The following is a 25,315-nucleotide window of genomic DNA, read 5'->3' as shown; positions in this document are numbered from 1 at the left end:
TTTAATTAGAAAATTAAGATGTTATTCAAATGTTACGTCCACATTTTGATTTCTTTTTTTTCAATTTTGCATGTCATTTGGATAAATTTGAAATGCTTCCCACAGCCCCAGCTAGTTTTGAGCGTGTCTGTTTGTATTTGTAACACAGCTGAACATCTATCTGTCTCTGAATGCACCCCTGGATCCAGTAGGCTAATGTTACTCACCCGTGCTTGGGCTTCGGACTAATGCCACGGCAACGCAGCAAACACAACACACAGAACGGCCCAATCATGAGCCAGCATAACAACACAGCAGCTAACAGTAGTCAACAACAACCCACCAAAGATAATCCTGCTGAAAGAAATCTGACAAAGCATTGTTCATTATCTGTTTTCTTTTAGAGCATGTGTGTGTTTGTGTGCATGTGTGTGTGTTTCTTACCTCCCGATGGTGTTAGGCAGTGAGGTCAGCTGGTTGTCATCTACCTTCAATGTTGTCAGCTTCTTCAACATTCCTACACAATATACAAACACACATAAAAATCACAATGACACACAAACGTCATCTCGTAAATATTAGACAGAGCTCTGAAACGATTGACTGTAAAAAGTGGATTTAATTACAAAGTTGGCACCATTCTTATTTTTATAAGACATCCGATGACATTTCTAAAACCAACAAAGATTTGGTCCTACTTCTGAGGATCTCTTTGTAGCCACTGTGTGATATAGCTTATTCATCTTTTTATTAAACTCCAATGCTGTCTAAAAACAGCCACCAATGAGCCACATATTTGCAGTGGGTGCCATTTCCTTCATTACAAGAAACACTATAGTTTATTTTGAGTCAATCCCACATCCTGCTGCCATAAATATTCCCCAGGCAGCGCAATAAAATGCATATTAATCAAGGTCTAAAAATAGTCCCAAACAAATGCAAAATGTATTCCTGTTGGAGAAGCATTTGCTGAAACTACCCTGGCCAGCTGTTCTAGTATATTACTGAAAATTAAAAACCTGATTTTAAAGATTTTAACCTTCAGGAATCACTGGGCGTGGGATATCTTTCCATGTGATTTATTGCTAATTAGAAAAATATAGAATAAATCCAGTTGTGTCTTATGTTATCTGTGCTACGTCACTATTACAGCTAAACAGTGTCTGTACAAACAAACTGACTTTGACTTGACAACTCTTACTTATGATATGTAAACCACAGTCCTGTGCTGCTCCCATTCAGGAGATACACAGGTGTGAATTTAAATGCGTTGCTACAGCATCATCAGCTTGAGTGTTTGTGTGGGTATGAGTGTATGTGTGTGTGTACCTATAGAGTCAGGGAGCTGCTGCAGCATGTTGGAGGACAGTAACAGGTCTTCTAAGGCTTCGCAGCCGGAGATATCCGTGTCCAACGACTCGATGCGATTCTTAGCTAAGTCAAAGTACCGCAACTGACGGAGTTTTCCTATCGCCTGCAGCCGGTAGGGGGAGAGAAAGAAAAGAGAGCGTCATTTCATATAAAAAGTAATTCCATAGTTCCTTTTTATCACTGCAAAAGGGTCTGTGTGCTTACCCCTGGTATACACTGTAGAGAGTTGTTATCCAGCCACAGCTCTTTTAGGTTGTGGATCTGTTCCAACACCTCCGGCTAACAAGTCAAACAGAGGAAACCATATCAGCATGTACAGAGCACATGAGCAACAACGAATATGCAGATATGCTGCAATTTATATAAAACAACTGTATAATTCAGTCAAATCATAGGACACCTTCTGTGAACATATACAGATCCAAATAATAACTGTAATGAATCTCCAGATCTTTGGCATAAATAGAGAACAATCAAAAAAAGCAGACTTCCTGCTTGACCCTGATGCAATATCCAAACCTTTCTACTTCTATCATGTCGCTCGGTCCCATTTCAGTGTGCAACTAAAGGACAGTACGCTGACCTTGCTCCTGCCTCACTGAGACAGTCTACTGAGGATTCACCATATGTCGTATTTGGTCTTTAAATATGAACTTTCAGGGCAGAGGCTCCCAAAATAGGACAAAGCATCTGTGTTCGGGTTCTTGTTCTCTTTACAAATAAACATAGTTCAACTGGTAAACGTCTACAGAGGAGTTCAGATTTGAGCTTTCTGTGATCATGTAGGACAATCTCAATGTACAACATATTACACATTTAAACACTTAAAGGTGGGGTAGGTAAGTTTGAGAAACCGGCTCGAGATACACTTTTTGTTATATTCCATGGAATGCTCTTAACATCCCGATAGCAATGAATATCTTAAGTGCTTTGACAACAAATCCATTCAAAAATTTCATCTGTGAAAGCCTTATTACTGTAAAAAGCACGACCAATCATTTTAGCCGGCCCGGCTAAAATAACTGGATGGCCTACCTGCCTGTCAGCCTTCCATCTGTGCACAGACTTATCTCGTGCCCTCATTGGTCATGTGCGCGTTCGTGTGTGTTGGAGGAGGGGCTCTGTAAGGAAGTGGCAGATTTTCTCCGGGTGTGCATTTTCAAATTCAAGCGGACTCGAGCTGGTTTCTCCAAAATTACCTACCCCACCTTTAAGCTATGCTGCTTGTCAGTCTCACCATCTCAGTGAATTCATTGCTACCCAGATCCAACCTCTCCAACTGTGTCAGTCTGTGGATGGACCTGAGAAGAGAGAATACATACATAAAAGTGCATTGTGACTTACTAAATGTATATATATATTTGTTCTTCCCACCTAACCACAAAGCCAATATACTGTACACTAAAATAATATTTGTTTTTGTTATAAATGTATTTATATTTTTTTCAAGTTTGAATTATTATCCTTCAAAATGTGTCTTGTTTCTAGTTCTTATGTTTGCTTCTATTGCAATTCTGATAATTAATTATGTTAGCATTTCTCATGTCACACCCCCATTTTACTCACTCACAAATACAGCCTTTAAATGTTAAAATCACCTCAACATTTAGTTTAATTAAAATCTAGCATCGAGATTGTTGCTATTGCAAATCTGACATTGACTATGCATGCCGTTTCTTTATTTATAGACAAAAACTAAACGAGTTTTCCAAATTGCTGCAGGTTAACCATATTCTTAGTTGAAAGGCAAGGGGCATTGTGGACTGGTAGTTGTGAAGTAGTAATTGCAGCCACATTGTCATTATCGCTTAACAAAATATAATGTAATTGAAATCACTGCTACTCTACAAGGGTTATCTTGTTAAGTAAAAAGGTTCTCTCTCTTAGTACAGTAATCATTTAAAACAGTTAGAAGAGATACATTACGGTTTGGCTTTATCAGTATTCATGACCACCTGCCACAGATCATTATAGTTTTAATCCGGACACCTGGGAAAGCAAGCATCATCCCGCTAATATCATGAAGCATCTGTGTGTGTGTGTGTGTGTGTGTGTGTGTGTGTGTGTGTGTGTGTGTGTGTGTGTGTGTGTGTGTGTGTGTGTGTGTGTGTGTGTGTGTGTGTGTGTGTGTTTGTATGTGCGCAGCTGTACATGATAATGAATGTGTCTTCCCCGTATTTGTTTCTTTCTAACACACACAAACACTGTGTTGTGTTTTCTTACTTTGGCATGGTTTTCAGGTGGTTCTCTCTAAGCTCCAGGATCCGTAGTTTTGAAAGTCTGAAAGACAGAAGTCACATGAAACAAGACTAATTTTACTGTTTGTTATTAAGTTATTCAAATCACTTGTTTAAAACATATGATGATCTGCTTTTTTGTTGTTGTTAAAGAACAAATAATTATGAGCAGAACAAACCATTTCAAGACTTACACACCTATATATGCTCATTTTTAACATATATAATCTTTACAATAGAAACTAGTGGCAGTAGGTTAGAGACTAAAGTGCCTGAAATATGTAAAACACCCAATCCAGCACAGTCACAACCAACCACACATGAACAATTACATGCATCACTTTACCTGCCAAAGTTAGCGGGCAGATACTCCAAGAAGGCATCGTTTAAGAAGAGCTGGGTCAGATTCAGGAGCTGCGTAAAACCATCTGGGAGTCTGGAAGAGAGGGAAATGACCAGTCAGAAACACAGTAAGAAATATGAGAAAGAGAAGAACAAGTTGTGTTTCCTTGAAGTGCCAACATTGATTTAAACATCTTTCTATAACAATGCATCGACTCATCTTATGCTCATCTCACATGCACGCACACAGGCTTCATGGACATTACACCGCAGTAACTAGCAGCTGATGCTCCAATAGTGAACATCATCTGCATTTTATTGTAGCAATTATATATTCTATAGTTCAGTCAAAGCTGAGCCCAAAGGATGGTTGTATGGTAGTCTAAGGTTGGTGGATGCAGTTAACAGCTATATGAAGGGCCAAAAAATATCAACAATACTGTCCGTCTCTGGACAAAAAAAGTTTCAACGGCTGAATACATCAAACAGTCCTGAGCGGAATCCAGGTCCTCTCAAACTGGTTGATAAAATTGGTCCTAACAACAGAACGTGGTGCACCAATTGGTCTCCATCAATACATATACATGGTGATGGAGTCAGGGTTTTATCTGACTTTGTTATCCAGAAGCAGATCAATTAGCTTCTTCAGTTTTTATGTTAGTGAAGATTTTTGTCTATCTTTCAAAACTGAACTTTGTGAAATAGATTTTAACTCGTGCTGCCATCAAACTAGAGACTTCCATTGATAGGATTAAGATGTTGAAGATGTTTCTAGATGATGTGCGTTGGTGTCTTACTTGGTGATAGGGTTGACACTGGCCTCCACCACAGACAGGCCTTTACAGCATTTTATATTGTCGGGAAACTCCTGGATACCTGTGACACAGTGACACAGAGATGGAAGAGTAAAATGTTACTTATTTCGACTTTTTGTTGAGGGAATCACTAGAAAGACATGTAATTGTTATCCACAGTGAGTTTTGTGAATGTTTATACAATGTCAAGCTTTGTCATATAAAATAGAATCATATTGAATTGAGAATATTGTGATTACGAGTCTTTGGAGTCAAATTGCTGTTAACCAACATTTGAATTGCTGTTCAAATCGATGCCTAAGAGTTAGCAGTAATTTTTTTTTAATATTCAGGTTTGTTCTTCATCTGAGGAATATTACCGTTTTTACTGATGTCTAGCTCCTTGAGGTTGACCAAGCTGGCGATGGTGGTGGGCAGGTTGGAGAGGTCGTTGTCCGGCATACTCAGCTTCTTCAAGGCCTGGCAGTTAAAGAGTTGCTGTGGAAATAAAGAGAGGAATACATAATTATTATAGTCAATTGACAATATCACAAGGACCTTTAGTAGAGGGTACGAAAGGAAAGAGAGACAAGAAGTCAGCTGGAGGCACGCAGCGCTTAATGTTGTAGAAAAGCAGTGCCATTTCAGCGGCCTTTTCTATGAATAATGCAGAATTAATCTCCTACATACGGTGGCCCCTAGGGAGAAAACACACACTCGAGTGAGAGCAAAAACATTCAGAGCAATGTGGCCTTAATAGACAATTACTGCAAATGCCAAAACATATAAAAGAGTGAAACACATACATAACAAGGAAAGTGCTCGGAATACAGAAAAGTAAACAGTAAATACCAAAGCACACTCAAAAACAAATGCAAAAACATGAAGGAATATGCACTCCAGCTCCAGAAATGCAGTGATAGACCAATTTTTAGAAGGAAGAAATAAAGAGTTTGTTGTAATCATCTTAACTCAACATCTACTTCTATTTTTTTTTTTCGAAAGAGCACTCAACCCTCATTATGCCAACTACTTTACAAAATCACTAATGTCATTTGCATGCTAGCGAGTAGTTTACTCATGAGCAAACATTGTGTAAATAGCATTACTTAGCTTTTGTAGTACTTACTGTAGCTATGCTAACATGACTGTTCAAGAAGTAAGATAATTAACTGAAGTGTACAGACTATCTTCTGATTTACTCAAATTGGCATAATGTCTGTATCCACAGCAAGAACATAAGATGATAATGGCAAACAGCCCATGTGGGCTACTAGTGTATAAAGTCTCAATTCACTATTGCTGTACAGCCAAATACACAAATCTCTTCATTTCCTAGCCTGAGATGATACAATTGTGTAAGCATTGTATTTTATCTTTACACACAGTAGTGTAGTTGGAGGACTCTTCTATAACCACACTCAGTTAGCACAGGTGGAGCATAACTTGCCTCACTTTTGGTTCCCTGAACAGTTTAATTCAATAACATCAATGTTATTATTATTAAAGGTGGTAAATGCTGATGATTTCCTGCGTAGAAGTATAAATTAAACCATTTGTAAGAATGGCAAAACATTTTAAACTTAACAAATAATGAAATGGTTCCTACAGTGAACTTTGGTTCTCTTTTTCTGTGTTTCCGTACATTAACTTAACTAAGAGCTGATCATATAAATCACATGTAAAAACAAGATGAAATGTGCCGAAACACTTCCAGAGTGTGCTGTGTTGTAAGTTGCACCTGTGCCAGTGTAAACATGTAGCACCTTCACCTGCGACGTGTCACTCAGAGTGTGATTTGAGGTGTACTGTACCATAACATCCAATTATCTACTGATTTGCACTTTGTAATATCTAAACTCCTTACAATTCAAGCAAAGATAAGCTCACTCACATTCATTCCTGCCAGCAATTTCCAAGACCTTATACAAAGAAAGTGAACCTACTGTATGCAGACATTTGAAGAGTTTATTTTAACTACATGTGAATCACAAACTGCCATAAATAAAGTGCTGCTTTATGGACATATAATTTTAAATGATACACTTTTATGTATTTTATAACCTGTTTAGATGTTCACTATATAATCTTTGTCACATCCTACTGTCACTGTTCAGACTGGCTCTGTGTCATGGGTCAGGCCAGGCCAGGACACTTTGAGACACAATCACTTACTCACACACACTTAAGGAGCTCTTCAAGTCACTATTTTATAAAGGCCAATCACTCGTGGAAGCTCTTAGCACACACATAAACATACAGATGCGCATAATCAAGCCTTTTCCTGTCAGCTGAATGCAGGTTTGGCTTGACTCAGTCTCCTTTCATGCAAGTTATATTAAGACATATATTTAGACATCGCTGTCATTTAAACCAGGACAGGTCATCAATAAAAACGAGACAGCGGTGCCCTCCTATAAACAGCACCTGTTATTCTCCTTGAAATATCGGAAGGGCATTTTGTCTCATTACTGCAACGTGTTTTTTTTTTATGTCTCTGGTGGCTTAAGATGCCTCTCGCCGATGTCTATTATGTGATGATGTTTGAAGTACTGTGTATAAACATGCCAAGAAAAGAATATTGCTGATCTCAGTCTCAAGACTCTCAAGAAATGGCAATGTCGATAAGTTAATTGATTTTCAAGAAACTTTCATGTACAGCCTTTTCTATTCAATGGATTGAATAGAAAAGTTGTGCAGTCATTATTCACAGAACAAAAATCGTTATGACTTAGTCTGCTGATGATAGTATGGAAACACTAATATAAGGATTCACTTCAGAACATTGAGTATACCTGAAGATGAAAACAATGATGCAAACTGCATGTAGACAGACAAGCTGAGTCTGAAGTATCCTAATTTGAATCTGATAGGATAAGCCATTTTGTTTTGCTACCAGCATTTTGTCCCGCTGGTGAGCAAGATCTTAGAAGGGCAAAGATTAATAGCATTTCTTATTGTAAGTTACGTTAAATACACATCACTGGAGTGTCTCTGTATCAGCAAATAATGGGCTCACAGACTATTAATACCTATACAAGTTTAAACTACAGCCAACAAATCAGAACAGTTTATGTTATGATTGGCGAATAAAGTTTCCCTTTTGTCAAATATGAAACAAAAGGAATATATACATTTATTTTGATTACTTTATTTAGTTTTAAGTGCAAAGATGCAGATTTGCTGTGCTTTCCGCCAACAGGTCAAAGTATGAAATACATGTATTTTCATTCTAGAACAAGGTCTGGAGTGGCCATTTCATAAATGCAACATTGGTCAACAGAAAGTTATTCACAAGGCCAGAATTGTGAAGTCGCACAGAGATAACTGACCAGCTTTGTCCAGGTTCAACAATTTAAAAAGTGGTTATAGAGAGAAGAAAGATATAAACATAATTACCTTGGGTAGTTCCTCAATCTGGTTGGCGTCGAGGTAGAGCTCCTCCAGAGTTCTCTCGAAGCTGAAGATCTCCTTGGGGACCTGCTGCAGGCTGCAGTGGGAGTAATCCAACACTGAGATCACTTCCTCTTCCCCACGGAAACAACGGCACGGCACCAGCCGGCCAATCAGCTTCCGCTTAGTGGTCATCTCCAGACACTGCACTGTAGAGGCAAGGAGAGGAAGGAGATGACATTAGACGAATATCAGACAGTATGCAACTCGTAAAAATCAATCAGAAGATTGTTGGTGGGACATCACATCAGGCTCGTTCACCAACAGATGACAAAAAAAAAAGCCTCGGAAACATAAATTATTTTTTCTTCAATGGAGCTTTCATTAACAATCATTTGTGAGATTGTCTCTAAAACTTGCTAAAATGCAATCATGTGAGCTGTATTCATTAATGGTGACAGATTTCACTGCTTATCTGAGTAATAAATGAATGAGTGCACAAAATTACTCTTTTTCCAACAAAAAAAAGGTGTATGTACAGGGAAAAAGTGTAATGTCGGTGTTAATTGAAGTTGGTAACAATTGATTATGGGGTTTCATCTTTTTCCTATTTGTATCACCTTCATTTGATGTGTTTTCTGATACTTTTGTTATCATTTTTTTTAAATGTCAAATGCCAATCCTAGCTTTGAACATACATGCATGAATCCATAAAGCTAAAACATCTTGGCATTTTAACATGCTTTAGAGAGGGGAACACCACCTGTAAAATGTAGTGGGAAATGTTCCAGGGTACAAATCTTTAAAATAAAGAGTAATCATACGACCATGAGAAACAAAAGGAGGGAATAACGCATGAAATAAGGCCTTAACTTTGGAGAAAACCACTTGATGTTTTTAACTCAGACAGCTGAAGACTCATATTAGCTTCAGATGAACTTTGTAATGCTCTCAATTGACCACCAGGCAAGTCTAACACCTAGGGCAGCTGGGTAATATAATCGTCACTCGTCAGCAGTTACACAGCATGCTGAGCCTCAACACTTTCTGTCAAACACATGCACGCACACACACACACTCACACACTCACACTCACACACTCACTCTTTACTCAAACACAGAGTCAGAGCTATATAATTATACTGAAGCCTTTGTAATTCTGCGACAACATCACTCTGTCACTCCATTACAAGACTAGCTTTAAAAATCCAGCAGCTGAATAGCATGAGTACACTAACCACGGGTATTACAATTCTCCAGTGGGGATTTATCATTTAGCGTTATCATTTCAAACCCAAACACTTACTACACTCATTCACTGACAAATAAAAACGTTTTAATGCCAACCCTTTCAAATAGAACAAAGATTTATTTCTTTTTCAGCTATCTTGACTGCCGCTTCAATTTCCTGTTTGATCTGGATGAGCAGAAACCAGCTGTGGTGAGGAGAAATGAAGTAAGAGAACAACAGGAGGGGATGAAAAGACATCGAGGAATCAAGAGGGGGAGAAAGGCGGAGAAAAGGAGGGCAGAACATATAAATAAAGAGGCGTAGAAAGCAGATTGAGGGAGAACGTGAGGCTGAGAGATAAGACATGCGGCTTTATCCGTCTATAAACACACACATGTCCAGCACCGTGTGACCAGATGAATTCAGAAGATAGACAGGGTGATCTTGAGCACTGTGAGGACGATATGTGTAATCTGCTCATGTGTGTTTTGTGGGGCGAAATCTGATCAGACCGCAGATCCTCCAGGACTGTTTATCTTGAAAGGGCTGGACCATTATAATCAATACGTCCTTATCCACAGCCACGCGCAAAGCGGGCGTAATGAGGCGAGCGGGGATTTACTGTTTGTCTCCAGCATGTGTAAACCAAACACGTAGAGCTTTTCATGGAGCTCACACCTTGGACCACTGGTTCTTGTTTAACCCTGCATGTGTAGAGCTGAAAAGGTAACTTGGGGTTTGTTTAGTTAAAGTGGACCCATCATGCTATTTTTAGGCAATAGCATAGGTCTCACATATATAAAAAAAATATAAAAAACATGTCTATGAAGTGTTTTGCTCAAAATACCAAACAGATCACACATTCTAGCCATGCCTCATATCCCTCTATTTCACTTCCTGTTTCAAAAGTGCTGATTTGGGGTATAAAGCTTTTAAAAAAAAAAGAAATTGATACAAATAAAAAAGGAGGGGGCTGAGCTCATGCGGGACCCGGCAGCTACTGTCTAAACTAAATACTGCGGTGATGAAACGCCATATCATGGATTATCAAGGATTATTTCTGAAACACCTTGTGGTATTGCCGGTTATACCACAAGGTGAGTTCCTTTTTATTTCCTGCTTCTTCACACACATGCTCTCTCCAGTACAGGTTAGCTCTGAGTGTTAGCGATGCTAATGTAAACATGCACCGACCATATTACGTCCAAAACAGTCGGGCATTGTTTCTGATAGCAACGTTTCTGATAGGGCCGTGGGTGTAAAGCCAGCCTACATTTCCGATACTACGTCATATCGGACGCAAATCTGGATCAGCTCCGTTGTAGCCCCGTTTTTAGAGATTTGGATACGGAGGAAAGGAGAGAGGGTTTTATATGCTGACGCTGCGGGGACACATATTTATGTATAAAAGACATCAAAAAGTGCATTTTGCATGATAGGTCCCCTTTAAGGTTTCAACAATGAGGATTATACAACTCCGATAAGCTTCTACTATACCTTGTCGTCTTTATGCCAGTACAATGTAGTGTACTGACAACTCAGAAAAAGATGAAGCAAAACTATAGTTGGGCAATAAGGATACATTATTTCTTGTTAAGTAGAACAACGTGGTTAAACCTTTTAAACTCTCTTTCTTCTAACTTGATAAAATAGTTTTCTTTGCGTGAAAATGTCAAGAATTTAACTTTTCTTAAGAAATCAATGAAGCCAACAAGGTCAAGGTTGATTGAAAAACAGATTGGATAAAAAGGCCACAGTAAGCAAGGGCTGTTTTGGTCACTTACATGTCATAATCGACAAAAGCTTTGGAGTGAAAATAATAGATCAGGCCTTAAGAAGACCAGGGAAGTAGCCATGGAGGCATGGGAAGAAATGGGAGGAAGTAGACAAATATTATAGGGCATAAACCGTGGGGAAACCATTTTGCACTTAGTTGTTTTAGGTTTTAATCACTATTTCACTTTTTTGGGAGTTCAAGGTCAAGAACTTAACTTAACTTAATTTAATTTGTACATTGTCTATTCAGTAACAAGTTGGAGTTTTGAAATTCATATATTGATTATTTATTAGTCCACCTTTCGGATTATTTTTACCACTTTCCCCCACCTGTTGAAATACTGTATAATGATTCATTTATTATATACCTGCCGACCTAAAACTCATGTTGTTTGGATTTGCCAATTAAAAACGGTCAAGTTTTAGTATAAAATGTAATATTTCTAAATAACTTGTGCAACAGCCTCACGATCAACAGGTATTGTTATGTTAACAGATTCCAGGCTTTGAGCATTACTTGAAAAAGAGATCTATGATCTCAATGGGACCAATCTGGTTAAAGGTTTGAAATTACACACATTTACAGGTGAAGACATCCTGCTGATCTGTGCGTAATACTCTGCACCAAAGATGGTTCAATAGAAACTATGTGACACAAGACATTACCTAATATACATATATAGTATTCATTGACATGTTGTAGGCTTACATGTCATTACATTCTGGATGTAACAAATGTTTGGTTTCAGGGTGGCGCTCTAATCAGAAATGTCATACATCACTTTCCATCATAGCTACACAGAAGAAGCATCGGGATCCTCTCATTGGGTGAGCAAGCAGGCAATCTGATAGCTCACTTGGCTGAAAGCTACATGCCTACCAAAGGTGTGAAATCAGTGTGATGCTTGCTTCATCCTCTAATCAACCCTACGGCATCCTGGCCAAGAGCCATGTAGCCCAGCAACACTGACCAGAGCTCATATGACCTTTATAATATATCTCCACCACAGATTAAATAGGATTCATGTGTGTTATATTTTTTAGCTTTGTTTGTTCTTTGTTCTTTTTCCTTGAGTGATCACAGTCATGAACTCTATTCCTGTCCACAGACTGACATGCTGACTAGTCACATACAAGCTTCAGCATTTATTTTCCTGACTAACTTGTGATGCAGAAACTTGAAAGTATTACTGACTGTCCTGAATGTCAAAATGTAATAAACCCACCAAAAAGTGTTGTGTTAAATTAATTCCGCAAATTCCATTTTTTATTTGCTAATGATACTGCAGCTGCTTGATATACACTCATACTCTATTGATGTAACAGCTTAAGCATGCAAAGACAGCCTCAACTCAAAATAACAGGGTGTTTTTGTAAAGAGAGGAGAGAAAAGAGCGGATGTTATCCATTAGAATTAGACAATGACAGCCGGGACAATGACAAATATTAGGAGCAAATGGGAGTTTGTTTACATGGGCAGCAATGATTGCCATCTGTGGGCAGTCACCTTCATGACACAGACTCCTCCAGAGGCACATTTTATACTAGGAAGAACGTAGAATATGAACAAAGAAGACGCACAGAACAGAGAAGATGTAGAGCTACTCCTGTTACCTCAAACCTATAGACTTCATTTCAAAAGATTAATATTGGAGAACCACAACAAGATGGCCACTTTTATAATACTTTAAATACAATGTATCATCGTTTGGGATAAGGATCTATATTGAGTTGTGTTCATTCCTGGATATCATGTCTTGTGGAAGAAAAACAATTATGTTGTGTTTCTTGTGCTGTGGGACACTGAAGTCAAACCAGTCCTGTTCAGACTTAAGAGAGCCCCCCCATAAAAAGGTAGGAAGAGAGTCAGAGTGAGCTGGCACCAATAGGGAGAAACCAGGAAGTGAGCGTGGTTGGCTGTGTTGGCTCTTGCTGCTGCTATGGAAACAGCATGACAGAGCAGACTGACTCTGCAGAGGCAACACTACATGTGCAAGCTCCCAGCATGCACATTATACACACACACACACACACACACACACACACACACACACACACACACACACACACACACACACACACACACACACACACACACACACACACACACACACACACACACACACACACACACACACACACACACACACTCAAATGATTAAGCTTTGTTCATATCAGTACAATGAGAAAAGAAAAATGTGAGTAGTGAGACATTTTGCAAGAACTGCTAAAACACACCTGCCCACACACGCTACACACACATGTGAAAGAGTGTAGCATTATTCAATAAAGTACATCTTATCTTACACACTAACAAGAAGAAGTGTAGTAGTTTGTTTTAGTTGTAATTCTACAAGGGCAAAATGTATGTAAGAGACCTGAATATAACATTCTTCTTAAGATAATGTACACAATAATTATCAGAAAATACAGTCAAAGTAACAAAAGCTAAAATATAACAGCTTTCCTATGATTTAATTGTGTTGCATTATTTTTGCCCTGCTTACAGTATCGCAATGTTTGAATCTTAACAGTTATCATGACACGTATCATATCACCAGCTTCTTGCAAACACAAAACCATAGTAAATGTTAACCCTGTTAATGTAACGGATATTGTATTCTAAGTATAGTCCTTGAGTAAATGCACTTAGTTACTGGTGTCTTTCCTAATTTCCCCTTAAGTGTTCTCTTGTCTTCCATCTGCTCTTAATAGAAAGTTTGCGTGTGATCTCGGGAGGGTGAATTCCCCAGGGTCCCATGACAGCCCTCACTTCACGTGCAGCCTTGCCTTCACCATAGTAACCGCTGCCATAGAGACCGTCTCCAAGGACCCGGGTGTATTTTTACTCTCTGTCTCAAAACAGAACATGCTGCACTCAGTGGGCGATCACTCCACATTAGGCGACGCTTTACACAGACTCAAATATCTCAGACACCTTTATAGCACCTGAAAATACTTTGCTAGAACAGCTTCTCTTATCCTCACTTTTTTTGTATAGGTGTGAATGCTGCACAGAACTCACCCCAGGCTTCTGCACTTTCTCACTATTAAACAGTCACACACTGTCACACGCATGCGAAACACAGACACACACATAGAATGCCCTCACCATGAAGTAACAATCACACAAACTTGCACACAGACTTCTGTAGGTCATGATTACTCTGCCATGGTGAGAGAAAGTGGAAGACCCTGTTTCACATCCCAGTGCTTCACATTGTCAAGCAAATCCCTGAGCAGTGTGTCAGTGTGTGTATGTGTGTGTGAGACTGTGGATGTGGGAGGCAGTTAGCCAACAGCTTGTTCTATGTTTTTCACATTCATTAAATAACCACTTACGGCGGTTACCTGCACCTGTACACGCATACAAGATACACAGTTATTCTGTTCTGAGCTAGGATCATTTATACACTTCCTGTTTCGAAAAGCCAGGCTTTTACTTAACAGCAGAAATATGCTATATTAGTTTTGAGTCATTGTCCATACCTCAGAATTATCAACAATTTATGTTATTGAGGTTTGAATCAATTGAGAATGAGTTTGGATTGAGATGTTGATGTTGCAATGTAAGTTCAACATTATGGGTATTTTGTAGCCTCACAGCTAATGGTAACTGGGATATCATAAAGACACATTATCACATTAACCAGTAATCAGCACACAAAAGAAAGGAATACATTATGTCATCCTGTTCATGGTCACAGGAGGGCGGGAGCAAAATGGACAAGTCTGCAGACTAACTGTGTATTGAACCATTCACACTCATGTACACACCTACGGGCAATTAACTCAACAGCTACCCTATGGATTAGAGCTCCAACAACTGGACAGTCCATTGATTAGTCAATTGACAGAAAATAAATGGGCTTTTGTGAAGATAATCATTGTTTAAATACCCTTACTTAACATAACTTACTCAATATTAAAAGGTTTTAGTTTCTCAAATGTGAATATTTGCTTGTTCATAAGTGTTCTTTAACTGTATTGTATTATATTGTGATAAGTAAATGGTTAATTAATGCTTACTGTATCCAAATGAGGATATTTGCTCTGTAGTTATGTGTGAAAAAGATAAGACATGAACCTTGGTAAGATTCTGTACTCACAACTATCCACCACTCTTCTCTAAGAGTTTTTACAGCTGCATTACAAGCATCACAAAATTAAGATTCACAGTCAGGAAAAGGTAACCAACAGTCATGTTAAGTATTCTAACAAACGACCAAAGGTTTCTTTTCCTGGTGAGAACAATACATTCATAAATCACAACACAACTCTTGATGAATCATGGTTTGCTGCATTGTCATTCGCAGCAAGTCCAATCTGTCTGCCACAGTGGCTCCAGGTGCCTCTTCTATAAAACCCAATGACCCTTACATCACTGACACTAAAAATAACACTGGACGAACACAACAAAACAGAGAACAGCTGACAGCTCACCTGAACCCAAAATATGGGAATCAATTCTGCTCAGACGCGCAAATGAACAAATACACAAATGCACCAATGCACCAAATGGGTCAAACCAGTGTTACCTAAACAAGAGTCCACAGAATGACCTGGAAAAATATGTTTTCCCTCTGTACTGGAAAAGTTGGGGAGCTAGTTGCCTTCAGTGACAAACACCAGCAAATGAAAGACAGAAAGTTAGATAGAGAAACAGTGGGATGTATAAATAGAAAGCAGCAGAGACAAATAAAAAAGCTTCCAGGCAGAGAAAGGCAGCGGGACAGAGACACAAACATGTCCCTGTTACTGGAGCTCTATTCTGTCATTGAGCACAGTTTTTTCATGTGTCACCTTTTAAGGAATGTTCTAGAAAGGAGAGTTAATTACTCAATTCGATTTTTGTCCAAAAAATGAAAGTATTTGGTGCTTTCTTCTGAAATATATCATTTTAATTTGAAATGGTTGAGATGTATTGATTTGATTGACAGACAGGAAATATGGGGGGGGGGATATTTATCTGGGATGGTTTTATAGTATGCATTATAACCACTAGGCCTTCATCTGATGGACATTTCAATCCATATTTCACCACCAGAGGATCCAAACCCCAATAAGGGTTTGCAAGATCAAACTGAAGGGCCCCAAGATGGTTATCAAGAGAGGACAGCAGCTGGTTCAACTGCTCATTGGTGGACTTGTGCAACAGATGAAAAGGGGTTGCAAGTAGAGAATTTAAAGTGTCGAAAAGTTTAAGACAAATACATCTACAGATTTATTATCAAACTATGTTATTGCAACCGAAATGAAGGTAATATTTCAGTATAATGGATGATTAACTGTGAAGACATTAAGTAGTTCATGAGCATACTCATGGGACGAATCAGATGATAACATACGAACATTAGGTCAGGTTAAAATGTCATTCATTAGAATGAAATTTCCATTGAATTTGAATTTGAATTAAACAAAACATAAACATGTTATGACCTCCTAAAAGAGCGGTGTGCAGGCCCCTATGAGCCAGAGCTCTATGACTTGTTTGCATTTTTACCACACAGTGATTTTCCCTCATCACTGCTCAGGTGGTTATATTTAAATACCTCTAAAAAAAAACAGAATGCCTGTCTGCTCGTGACTTCTTCTCAGTGATGTATTTGCTCTCTCAATAAAGTTATTGAATACAAAGTCCTTATGAACGTCAACTGGCTCTTCACAAACATTTCCAGACCCACTTGTTTGATTTTTCATCTCAAGGCTTCTCTCGCCCAGCTGTTCCTCAGTAATTCGTGAAGCTCAAGACTTTATTTGAGCTTCTCCTCTCCTTCTGTCAAGTCTCCCTTTCTCTCCCCCTCTCTCTCACCCCTGTTTTCAGGCCAGTCTTTTATTTTTTGTAACTCTCTGTTCTTCCAGGGTTGTGCTCAGTGGCCTATTTCTGCCTTAGATGTCCCGGCACATCTTTTCTCTCCGTCTTCTCTCCTAGGCTTCTCTCTCTTCACTCGCTCTTCCTTCGTGTGTCTGCTTTTAACTCCCCCAACTTTTTATTTCCTCTCTACGGAAACATCTCAATCTATATCCGTTTATTCACTGGAAACATAAACGTATGGTTTCGTCTTTGAGAAACCAATACATCTCCAAACTATGTTCTCTGGTCTCAATCATCAGTAGACAGCCAGGAGATAAAGTAAATGTTAACTTTACCTGCCATTTTGCAAACCTAAAGTTTGTCTTTTCACACAGACTATACTCCTTGACCTAGCACATGACAGATACAGTACATACAGTGTATTATATCTTCATGTTAACATCTTAAGGTCTGTTTTACAAAATAAACGTGTTGTCATGTTTCAAATTTAAATATTAATATTAGATATATTACTTTTTTTTATTAAAGTTGGAAAATGTTACTATGTAACTGAAATAGATTGTTGATTATAAGGCGTACATGTACCACACGTTGTGCCAGCTCACCAGCTTGAGTAGTTGTGGCTTGGGTGGTTATTAAAAAAAATACTGAAAAAAAATGCAAACGCTTAAAAGATGTTTAGAATGTAAACATTTATTCATTCAATGTGACCCCTATGGTAAATAGTAAGATAAACATATTTACTCTATACTCTAATGTATCTGTCTGTTATGTCCAAAGTAGGACAAACTGTCAGACATTAAGTATACAGATTCAGGAAATAAAGGGCATCTACATTTAGAGATAATACAGATTTGTTCTGTACACAGAATTAACTTTCTCTATCTGCCAGTGCAGAACTCTGTCAGAAATGTGACATTGGTTACACGCATGTCGGGGCTGGAAATCAAACCAGGAACTCGCTTGTTTGACTGTTTGTAGACGGATGTGCCGATCGCCAAATGTTTAGCTGTTACTGAGACGGATATTCAAGATAATAAAGCTGAAAACAATACATCATATTTTGTGTGCGTGTGTGTGTGTGTGTGTGTGCGTGTGTGCGTGTGTGTGTGTGTGTGTGTGTGTGTGTGTGTGTGTGTGTGTGTGTGTGTGTGTGTGTGTGTGTGTGTGTGTGTGTGTGTGTGTGGTTTTATCTTCCTCCATGCTGTCTCTTATCATCATGTATCAGTTAGGTATTTAAGGTCACCTTGCCATGCTGGTGTCCCTGCAGCTAGTCAAACACACAGAGCCCAAAGGAAAGAAAAGCAGAAAGAAGAGACACACACACACACACACACACACACACACGCACACAACTTGTCATGTCTTACAGCTTGACCTAGAAGCGTTAAACTATTCATAGATAATTCTATAAACAGAGTGACACTTGTAAAAAAAGTTTTAGGTTCTTTTAATTTAACATCTTGAAGACTGCGTAATGAACCCTCTGTCCATGAAGTGCAACATACCAAATACCAGGAAGGCTTGGTTCTGTCGGATATGTTTCATGTGTCACTTTAGGAATAATTTTCACGTATGCTGTCAGAGCCCAGGAGTCACACTTTACTTATCACAACATACAATGACAGAATTAAAGATAATACATTAAGGGAACCTGTTAACATTCACTTTTCTTGTAAAATGTGTCTCAAGTTTATAAATCAAAATGTTCCTCAGCCTGGCGTTTCGTGGTTCATAAACAATGAGCTGGAAGACTTTATAAAGCTTCATAGATCTGACTGCAGTATAGGGCAATCACTCTTTATGGACCCTTAAAGGTGGGGTAGGTAATTTTTGAGAAACCAGCTCAAGTGCGCTAGAATTTGAAAATACACAGCCGGAAAAAATCTGCCACTTCCTTACAGAGCCCCTCCTCCAACACACACGAACGCACACATGACCAATGAGGGCACGAGATAAGTTTGTGCACAGATGGAAGGCTGACAGGCAGGTAGGCCATCCAGTTATTTTAGCCGGGTCGGCTAAAATGATTGGTCGTGCTTTTTACAGTTTTACGGCTTCCACAGATGACATTTTTTAATGGATTTTTTGTCAAAGCACTTAAGATATTAATTGCTATCGGTATGTTAAGAGCATTCCATGGAATATAACAAAAATTGTATCTCGAGCCGGTTTCTCAAACTTACCTACCCCACCTTTAACCTAAACTTAACATAGTTTGATCTTAAAATCCTCAAACCAAGGCTTAACCCTAGAACAATCAGGTAAGCTGTGGTTTTATTCAGCCCCCATTACACAGCGTGATGAAGACAGAGCGTCCTGATTGCAAGAGAACGGTTCACCTTCACCTGAAAACTCTCTGTGTACACACTGAGAGACCTGCTGCTATTTGGAACAACCTCTCTATCTTTCTGTCATCCCTCCCTTTCTCTCGCTCTGGCCAGGAGTCAATTTCTCTTTTTTACTGCCAGCTGATTGCTGTGCATGACTGTCTGGATCTCTATTCATGCGTCCGCTCCATCTATCACCTGCTGCTTCCTCTGTCTCCCCGTTATCCTCTCCTCCCTTCATATTCCTCCCCTCTCTGACTAAAAACAGATAATAAACCCTGGCTTTTCATCCCAGCATCGATATCTTTCAGATTTCTGCTTATGCCCGTGTCCTTACGCAGGCAGGTCAGGTTAATATAAGGTCACTGAATCACACCGTCTACTGCGGGAATCGAACCAGCCACGTCAAGGTTACACCAGTCTCTCCTAAAATGAACGCGGCTGTACAGTGTGCAGGGTTTTTTCAGATGTTTTTCTCACACTGCACGACAGACTCCATTTGCATAAACACCCTTTAGTAAGTTGTTATCCCTAAAGCTTTCCTTAACAGTCCGTGGAAATTGCACTGTGAGCAGTTGCCAAGGTAACCGGGGACTCAATTGCCCCAAATTACCATAAAACACTAATTAAAAAGCCCTGGCTAAGAGCACCATTTTGACAGCGCTGCTGCACCAGTCCCTCAGGTGAGGAAAATGGACTGGGAATGGAAATCATTTCCACACCCACTGCCTAACATTTTGTAATTCTGTGGCCTGAATGTAAACTCATTGCATCCAAGTGAAGGTGTACAATGATTGAGGTAAAATATGCATGTCCAGATCAGAGGTGCCAGGTTGTGGACTTTACATCATTTTCAGTGAACTTGATTTTGTACACAAATATCAGAGTTACCAGCATACCAGCAGTATTGCATCACTTGATAGCCAAAGCACATACTAAACATTGTGTGGACATAAGTAGTAAAAGTATAGTACTGTGCTGATCCAAGGCAAATGTCAGAAAATGTCTGCTTTTCTGGAGTATTGATGGGAAATAGCAGAATGAAGGGACTGTCCTCGTGGCTTAAGGGTTTGAGATGCTGACCATTTAATCACATCATCTGGACACCAGTCAGGAACCTTTGTTGCATGTCATTTCTCCTCTCTCCAAACATATACTGTCATTTCTGTACCTCTACTATGAAATAAAGGCAAAAATGCCTGAAAGAATACTTAAAAGGAAAATAAAGAAAATTACTAGAACAATGACATATCCTGTCAAGTTGATGAGCGACACATGTTTAGTCATGTGTGTGTTGCACTTTTGACCAAAACTCTTTTCCCACACTCTGGTAGTCATTTTACAGGGTAATAGTGTCCTTGAGATTAAAATGTATCCTTCACAAATGTGAGGTAGCCAACCTACTTGAGGTGAACTCTATAAAGTATTCTGATCAACCTTCAAGTGCTCCATTCATGACAAACATGCCATAATGATCTTAATGATACAGGAAGGCCTTTGACCTCTGGCTTCTCATTTGAACCCATTACGGATGCAGATATATATATAAGAGGCTTAACAATGATTGATATGGAACTGTGTATTCACCTGTGACTCATGTGGCTCATCATAGTTAACAAGAGGAGGTTTATTTGTATACTTTTTTAAATAAAAAAAGGTGTTTTTTCATATAAATCATCAAGTTAAATCAAGGAAAATGTACTAGATTTGTATGCTGATTGAATTAAATGGGCATATGATATTGTCTCATATGGCAGCTGCCTGAATTGAGACGATATAATATTCTTACGTGAGGGAATTAGATATATGGGCTGTAGGCTAACTTGACAAACAATAAACAACAGATACAAATCTGTCTGGCACATGTTCTGCACATGTAAAGACACGGACAGGAATGATATGCTTTAGAAGGGACACTGCACTGCAAGTAGAGTCACATCTTTACCCCTCCAGCAATAACAACGGATTAACCTGAAGGGCATTCACAGCTGCACCACTTGTCCGATTCTGATGAACGCTGAGAAGCAGGGGAGATGATGCATCATCATCTGTACATTGCATCCATCAGAGTTATCTTTTCACCACCAAATCAGCACCAGTCCCCGTCAGTTGTGATCCGTACCAACAGACCGCAGACACCCTGCCTGTCTGGACGGAGAGAGACGCAGTAGGAGAAAAGTCAGAGCGAGGAGGCAGCTCCATGACAACACCCTGGTGTTAAGCCCACTAGTCACGACACAAATGCGCCCAGCTAAATGTTTTAACACGATGCCATCACCACGGCGACGTGGGCATCACAAGGCAAATTCAGGGCAGTCAGTCAAGGGTGAAACTCTTCCCTCCCACATACCTGGGCACCGTCAAAACTTCAACATCACGATTCAATGCGCTTTAGAAGGAATATAAATAATGTATTGTCCTTGGAGAACACTCTTTCAAACTAATGATGAATCAAACATTTGTTACTGCAGGATCATTTAACTTCAATTCTGAACCTTCACACTAAGGCTGCAATCATTTTTGTATACATAAGGAAAACGTCATTGCCACGACTGCCTCACACAATCTGTACTTGCTATGTATCACTTCCCCTCTCCCCACCTCTCCCTGCTTCTCTGTCTTCTTCTCTCTGTTAAAACGTCCTTATCTGTGGTGCAGACTTCTCCATCATCACAGTTTGTCTGATGAGACTTTAAGCAGTATGCTTTTGTGGTCAAATATGACCAGTTCAAGCTCTCAATCTGTTATACTCATAAATCTATTTGTATGTCCATTCATCTATAATCTATGTTCTATGTCATCAGTGTCATTGAACATATTTAACATACTGCATATGAATACCTCGGCTACAACACATAAAAACATACATTTTGTACAAATTATAAAATGTGCAAATATATCCTAACCTGGTGTTTGGGACCCCTTAAATGTGTCACAAAATGATCCTGAGGCTTGTTGATATGACTAATGGAAACCCTTTATATTCTAAATGAATCCATTATGGAGGTTAGAGGGGAAAATCCCTCTAAAGCACAACAAATAAATATCTAGCTTTGGTGCTGCTTCATTTTAAGGGTCCACAAATCAAAAAGGTTAACCACGGTTCTGTGTTTGCTTTAGTTTTATTCTAAAGGGAAGAATAACATCAAAATGCATCAGATCACTCACTGAAAAATATCCACTGTCGGGTCACATGTCAGCAGCCATAATTGAATTGCAAATGAGCGCTGCAGACTGCTTGTTGGAGGCAGCAGAACGCCATGCAAGAGCTGCCATGCAGGCAGTGCACAGGACACCTATAGAGCCCGTAAGACCTGTGGGAGCTGGCCTACATAAACTGATAGATAGAGAAAAAGAGACACACATGGAAACGCATGGACACACATTGACACACACACACTCACACACAAACACAAACATACACACACACAGGGATGGGGAAAGTGATCAAAGTGAAAGATTTTCAGAGGTGGAAAACGGCGTGTTGTGCCTGGAAAATCCCTCTCTAGCCCTGTCACATACACAACATACACACACAACACAGTTTAGTACACACACACTGGTCGGAGATCTCACGTGTTATGGAGAGGTCTATTAACATTCTCCACACATGGTTGACTACAGTGAGCCTAGGGTCTTTGCTCTCAATGTAAAGAAAAAGCACTGTCAAAGTAAATGACTGCACCACATCTCATCCCAGAGATGAACTCATGATTGCAAGAAAATCATTCAATGAAGCATCAATCAAATACTGTTTACTGAGAGAAAATAAGATGTGTTTTTGTCTTACAGCACTTTGTCATAGTAAGCTTTATGCATGTCATATTGTTTGAAATATTCCAGTACTGACTGGTTGTACTTAGCTCTATGGGACATTTGTTGATATGCAACGCTTATAAACAAAGCCAAACAGTAGCAAGTCGTACCAAATATATTAAAATGTCATGTATCATTCAAGAGCAATAGCTCCTTTTATGTAATATAAGAATCTAAACCTTTTTGACATGCATAAAAGCCCCCACGGAAGAACATTTTCTAGCAGAAATGTTGACTTGACAAAGAATAAATCCCAACTGGGACTGATAAATGTAACAATGTCTTCCATTATTCATGTTACTGTAGTGCCTGTTATGACAAGTGGAAATTCATACTATGAAATAAGTGCATTACTACTGGTTGCTTTAAAGTGGACCTATCATGCTATATTTGAATAATATAGTGTAGGACCATACCTATATAAGGCATATTTATACTTTTTTTATACCAAACAGATCATGCATTTTAGCCATGCCTCATTTCGCTCAATTTGACAATTTATAGCTCTGTTTGTGCAGGGGCAGATTCAGTGAGAACAGCACCATCTACTGGCCTGGCATATGTACTACAGCGTCTCCAGTGCTTTCGAACGGCAATGGCCATAGCGGTCTCCTCCTGATTGGTGGAGTTGGCCCAATAGCCGTAGCGCCACCGTCCTGACGTCAGGACAGTGTTCAAATCTGGATCAGTTTTTATCAGATCCGTTGCAGCCCCTTTTTTTAGAGATTTGGGTATGGAGGAAAATAGAAAGGGTTGTGTTTTCTGACACTTGGTGAGTTCCCTGGAACACCGGGGACACATATTCATGTATAAAAGACGTGCAAAAGTGCATTTTGCATGATAGGTCCCCTTTAAGGTGGGGCTTTTATTTTTTTTATTTTGTCTTTACTTGCTGTCAAAGCATTCATTACTTACTGCTACTATAATGAAGGTGTGGAAAATAAAGTAACCATTTCCTCTTTTGATTATGGTAGGTTCAGCTCGGTTCGGGCAAAAGTAGATGACCCTAATCTCGCTCCTTGTCATGCACACAGCAGTGGTGGACTTCCACTGTTGGCTAGCCAAAATCTCAATTGTAAATATATCATCTGCTTTGCGAGAGATTACAACTAAACACACCTCAATGAGCCACAATGTTACACTGGGTGACATGTTCCTTCATTAACCAGAACACACACACACACACACACACACACACACACACACACACACACACACACACACACACACACACACACACACACACACACACACACACACACACACACACACACACACACACACACACACACACACACACACACACAGTAGTTTATTTTGAGTTGCTCCCACATACGCCAGACAGCTGTCAGAAATATTGTCATTGCACCAAATCTGCAGCTGAAAATAGTCCCCGAAGAACATGTGCACAAGTACTGTTGTGAAGTAAAATGTTGAGGGACTTTATTCAAGTGTTTTCATTTTATTTGTACTTTATACTTGTACTCCACTACATGTACTGCATGTTGAAAGCTGTACTTAGAATAATCAGTGATAGATAAAAATAGCCCCATATTTATCAGCTGCATCAACAATAAAGTGATGAACACATTAATGCATCATTTTAATCTAACATAATATTGGAATATTCTGAAATGGTCCTTATATTTTGATACTGTAGTTTAGGTATATTTTGATGCAGATAGCATTTTCAGGAGGAAGGGATGGTGCTGATATGGAAAAGTTTGGAGAGACAGATTGTTGTAATGTTGGTTTGGGTATTGTCATTTGATTTGTTGAAAAATGGCCAGACTTCTCCTCTAAAGAAGAACGTATACACATGAAGACGTGGTGATTACATAGGAAAGATTGTATTGAGTTGATCAAATGCCAAAGAGCAGCGAACCCCGGTACATCCAGAGAGAAGCCATCTCTCAGTCTCTTCCTGTCTGATAGCCAATGATAGCCGAGCCGAGACAGACAGCGCAGGACGGAAGGCAGATGCTGTCGATTTACAGAGATTACTATCCTGCTCTCAACCCATTCTTCTTCTCCGCCTTTCAGTCTCACTCTGGTCTTTAAAAGTTCCTCATGATTCCGGCGATAATTCACGCATATTGCAATCACACACGTTCCTAAGTTTCTGTTTTTATCTCATCCTAGTTCTTTCATTAATGGAGGCTGTGGTTATTTTTTGCTTCAATGCAATCCCCATTATTTATAGACTCAATAATTTTAAATTACCTCCATGA

General features: G+C 39.2%; 1 protein-coding gene across 17 annotated transcripts in view; it reads right to left on the bottom strand.

The window, feature by feature from the left end:
* Positions 1–25,315, bottom strand: part of lrrc7 (leucine rich repeat containing 7) — a 120,154-nt gene that overhangs the window by 33,948 nt on the left and 60,891 nt on the right. For 15 of the 17 annotated variants that reach the window (XM_034146920.1, XM_034146921.1, XM_034146913.1 and 12 more), the window contains 10 exons: positions 8,123–8,325; positions 5,104–5,221; positions 4,727–4,805; positions 3,934–4,023; positions 3,574–3,630; positions 2,588–2,651; positions 1,555–1,629; positions 1,309–1,453; positions 424–496; positions 207–224 (listed from right to left, as the gene is read on the bottom strand). In XM_034146920.1, coding sequence (XP_034002811.1) covers positions 207–224; positions 424–496; positions 1,309–1,453; positions 1,555–1,629; positions 2,588–2,651; positions 3,574–3,630; positions 3,934–4,023; positions 4,727–4,805; positions 5,104–5,221; positions 8,123–8,311 — 908 coding nt within the window. In that variant the 5' untranslated portion in view covers positions 8,312–8,325. The remainder of the gene's footprint in view (positions 1–206; positions 225–423; positions 497–1,308; positions 1,454–1,554; positions 1,630–2,587; positions 2,652–3,573; positions 3,631–3,933; positions 4,024–4,726; positions 4,806–5,103; positions 5,222–8,122; positions 8,326–25,315) is intronic. The other 2 variants (XM_034146919.1, XM_034146930.1) reach the window with 1 other exon arrangement.

This window comes from Trematomus bernacchii, unplaced genomic scaffold (genome assembly GCF_902827165.1).
Source record: "Trematomus bernacchii unplaced genomic scaffold, fTreBer1.1, whole genome shotgun sequence".
Classification (NCBI taxonomy): domain Eukaryota; kingdom Metazoa; phylum Chordata; class Actinopteri; order Perciformes; family Nototheniidae; genus Trematomus; species Trematomus bernacchii.
This window is presented reverse-complemented; position numbering and strand designations above follow the sequence as displayed.